At 45.5% G+C, this 1,215-nt stretch overlaps 1 protein-coding gene across 1 annotated transcript; it reads left to right on the top strand.

The window, feature by feature from the left end:
- Window positions 1-166: 166 nt before the first annotated feature.
- PPTG_24958 (hypothetical protein) lies at window positions 167-501 on the top strand (the record flags this gene model as incomplete). Its single annotated transcript, XM_008919035.1, has 2 exons — window positions 167-172; window positions 230-501. Coding segments are annotated over 2 exons (276 nt in total), but the record flags the coding sequence as incomplete, so codon positions are not given.
- Window positions 502-1,215: the final 714 nt, after the last annotated feature.

Below are 1,215 nucleotides of genomic sequence, written 5' to 3'. Positions count from 1 at the left end.
TCGTCAGTGAAAGCTGGACTAAAGGTAATCCGGAAGATTGGCACTGCAACGATAATTTCTACAGCGGGAGAAGAGGCTCTGAAAGAGTGGGTGCTCTCGTTGCGCGAGGAGGGTGTCCCCGTGTCATGATTGATGCTGCAGCTGAAGGCACAGGCCGTAGCCGAAGATGAAGGTATGGCACCTGTTTTTTTTTTGTAGTAGCTGGGTATGGCAAACTGGATTTTTAAAGCGCCAAGGGCTGCGAATTCGCGCCAAGACGAGGCAGGGACAGAAGAAGCCGGCGGATATGGAGGCAGACGCAAAAGAATTTTGGAAGAATGTTGCTCAAGTCAAAGAGGAGCTTGGCGTCGAGAAGGTTTACAACGCAGACCAGAGTGGAGTGTGTTTTGAGTATTTACCGAAGCATACTATCAGTGAAAATCATTTCATTTCGCTGATCGTACTGAAAATGAACCTGTCCTACTATTGTGGGACGATTTCTCCGCCCATTGGACCGAGGAGGTAAAGGAACATGCAGCCATGCTAAATGTCCATCTAATGCGAGTGCCTCCTGAATTGACGTCCGTCTGCCAACCTGCAGATGTATCATGGTTTCGACCATTTAAACAGCGACTTCGAAGTGAATGGGTGGTAGAATGAACATCACAACTAACTGTGCACCACAAAAAGAAAGATCCGACTACGTTTAAACTAATTCCCCCCAGTCGACGAGATGTAATTATGTAGATCATGGAAACTTGGAAGAACTTGGGTGCTCATGTCATTAAAAGTGGGTTTGCTGGGCTTTTGAAGTGTCGTTCGGGTGGTAATCCCGATGAGCCTGATGATACACAAGAACCGACAAGTGTGGAGCCAGTAAATGAATTAGTGGAGGAGTTGGAGCGCCTCAATGCTGTTGAAGACCCTGTTAGTGACTCGGACGACATGTTCGAGAGATACAGTGATGATGATGTTGAAGCGGAATAAGTAATGCAGCTGCACGTTTTTTTATTATAATAATGAGGTTTTTTTTATCTTGGTAGTGCATTTTTCTGTAAGTATAAAAAACTACCCTGTCCGGCTATACAAATGTTATACAGTATAGTGCTACATAAAGTTGATGTGACTTCGCGCGCCTCTCGATACTTTTGATTAGCATCCCACGGTGCAATAGGGCGAGTAATAACATCAGCTACATCAAAGGATGACGCTTCAGTAATCAGGCGATCACACGGT

This window comes from Phytophthora parasitica (assembly GCF_000247585.1).
Source record: "Phytophthora parasitica INRA-310 unplaced genomic scaffold supercont2.449, whole genome shotgun sequence".
NCBI lineage: Eukaryota > Oomycota > Peronosporomycetes > Peronosporales > Peronosporaceae > Phytophthora > Phytophthora nicotianae.
This window is presented reverse-complemented; position numbering and strand designations above follow the sequence as displayed.